At 44.6% G+C, this 2,453-nt stretch overlaps 1 protein-coding gene across 1 annotated transcript; it reads right to left on the bottom strand.

The window, feature by feature from the left end:
- Positions 1–275: 275 nt before the first annotated feature.
- LOC107204239 (E3 ubiquitin-protein ligase RNF113A-like) lies at positions 276–1,293 on the bottom strand. Its single transcript, XM_015627092.2, has one exon. The coding sequence runs from the start codon at positions 1,233–1,235 to the stop codon at positions 276–278; it is 960 nt and encodes a 319-aa protein (XP_015482578.1). The 5' UTR covers positions 1,236–1,293.
- Between the last annotated feature and the right edge of the window lie 1,160 nt (positions 1,294–2,453).

Below are 2,453 nucleotides of genomic sequence, written 5' to 3'. Positions count from 1 at the left end.
CTGAGAGAAGGGGCAGGGTTACAGTGATTGACAGGGAAGGTTTGGGAATAAGGGGTTGGGTTACATTGATGGGCACCATAGGGGAGGATAAAACTTAGGGATATATAAACTTAGGGAGTGCATAGGGGAACACTGGAATAAACCATTAACATTGAACCATTAACTGTGAATGATAAAATAAATACACACCACAACACCCTTTTCCCTTTATTTTTTTCTCCTACAGAAACCTTATTCAGTTATGTAAAAATGTTTCCTGCTACTGTGGATCCTCTTCATGGTCTGACTTGCTCCTCTTCCTTCTCCCTTTTGTGTTTTTCCAATTTGGCCATGAGCTCTTTGGCAGGGTTGAAGACCCCATTGGTTTGCTTGTCACAGATGTAGCAGCGCTGGGATTTGCGATAGTGCCGGATGGCACAGCTCTCACAGAAGTAGTGCCGACACTTGGTGACCACAGGGTTCTTGAAGGAACCTCTGCAGATGAAGCATTTGAAAGGCACATCCTCCTCATCACTGCTCACCTCATAGTTATCACTGTCATTGACTCCGTAGAGGCCTCTGTTCAGCTCCTGTTCAATCTGCCAGCCGTGCTTGTAGTCCGAGCGGTCATGCAGGAATTTGCAGCTGTCCCCAAAGCCGCAGAATCCAGTCTCTTTGTAGTCCTTACAGATGTCAGGCTGGTAGTCCCAGCACACCGTGGCCCGCAGGTTCTCTGGAGCACGGATGGGGCCTTTCCTGACCATTCCTGAGGAGGCATTTCCCATCGATGTGTCTTTGGGTTTCACATACTTCTGGTAATTGTTAATGCCACGGTAAATGTTATCATCTTCCTTTCCTCTCAACTCCTCCTGGATTTTCTGGCAGCGCTCAAAGATGGCCTGGGCATCCTTTTCCTTCTCTGTGTCCAGTTCATACACTGCTGTGGCTCCCATGTCTTCTGGGCCAACAGGTTTCGCTGACCTGGTCGATTTGTAGGTGACCCTGATCTCCTTGGCAGGCTCCTCATCCTCGCTGCTGCTTGGCAGGTGCTCTGGCCTCTCCCTCATGCAGCGCTTGGTCTTCTGGATCATGGGGTTGGGGGTGTCCCGCTGCCGCTCCTTCCTCACCACAGTGCTGCCCTCCTCGCCACTGCTCTCCCGCTCCTGGTCTCTGCAGGGACGTTTTCGCTGGCCACTGCCTGCAGCTCGGCACCGCTTCTTGAACACAAAACTGCAGACACTTCTCTCCTCTGCCATCGTGTGCTGCCAATTAAAATAAAGGAAGAAAACACTGGCTTAAACTGACAGAATCAGGATACAACCTCACAGCCTGTTGGTCAGGGTGGTGGCAGCAATCCAGTTAAATGGACTCTGCAGTCCTCTTGAAGTAATAGATGTGGTTCTGTTGAAGCAGTGATCCTGTAGAAGGGTCTGGTCTTCCTCTGAAGGTCCAGTGGTGGTTATGTAGCTCCTGTCCTCTGGGAATCCAGTAGGTAAAGCTGCCTGTGGTGTTCCAAAGCTCAGATTATATCCAGGTAGAAATGCTTGGCTCCTCCCCCTAGGTGGAGCATCTCCCAATGGGATGACATAATTTTATCAGTCATGCAGTGAGGCTCAATGGCCCATTAACAGAAGATATCCCCCTGGAGGAAGTTCTCAGGGATGAGTCATGAAAGAGATAAAGAACACTGCCCCACCTGTTTTTAACAGTTTATGAAGAGAGTGATAGAACACATACTTTTGATTACATCTTACACTCTAATCTGAGACACTCAAGATAACAAAGATAACAAAGAAGGTAAGTTTTCTTTGGTGACCTTCAGCATTTTTGAATGTTAGACAATTTTACAAAATTATTTTCAAGTTTGTGTGTTCAGTTTAGGCTGCCTTGCCTTTCAGAGGTTCAGGTTAACCTTACAGGTTCAGGTATCACCACAACCCAACTAAGTATGCATATCCCTCCCAGCAATCAGCTTTCACAGAGATCCCTAGAAACTATACCCAGGGAAAGAAGAAAAGGTTAGTGGGGAACAACTTTCAGTAAAATTGGTAGCAACAAACTTACAGAAGTCTGTAAAAAAGCAACTTGTAAGACATGAAAAATGCAACAATCACTAATGAAACTGAAGTTATCTAGTACCCTAACAATGCTCATTAGCACAATGTAGGCAAACAAGATGGAGTAGCCAGCCAGTTCTTCTGAGAACTTTTGACTTCATACAACATGGTTTTCACTTGGTCTATACATTTTGTTATATTCAATTTTGAAAATTTGGACTGAAAGCCTTAAGCCAACCAGGAATGTTAACACTATGATAATTACACTAATTAGTTTTCTTACAATAGCATTTAAATTTTAAATCCATTATGTTATCCAATGAAGTATATCTTCCACTTGATTTTATTGTATTTCATTAAAGCTCTTTGTTTTTTTTTTCTAATTTCCTCCAAATCTGTTTAAATTCTGATCTATGT

Source organism: Parus major, chromosome 1A (assembly GCF_001522545.3).
Source record: "Parus major isolate Abel chromosome 1A, Parus_major1.1, whole genome shotgun sequence".
In the NCBI taxonomy this organism is placed as follows: Eukaryota; Metazoa; Chordata; class Aves; order Passeriformes; family Paridae; genus Parus; species Parus major.
The sequence above is the reverse complement of the archived record's forward strand: the minus strand, read 5'-3'. Positions and strand labels throughout refer to the sequence as shown.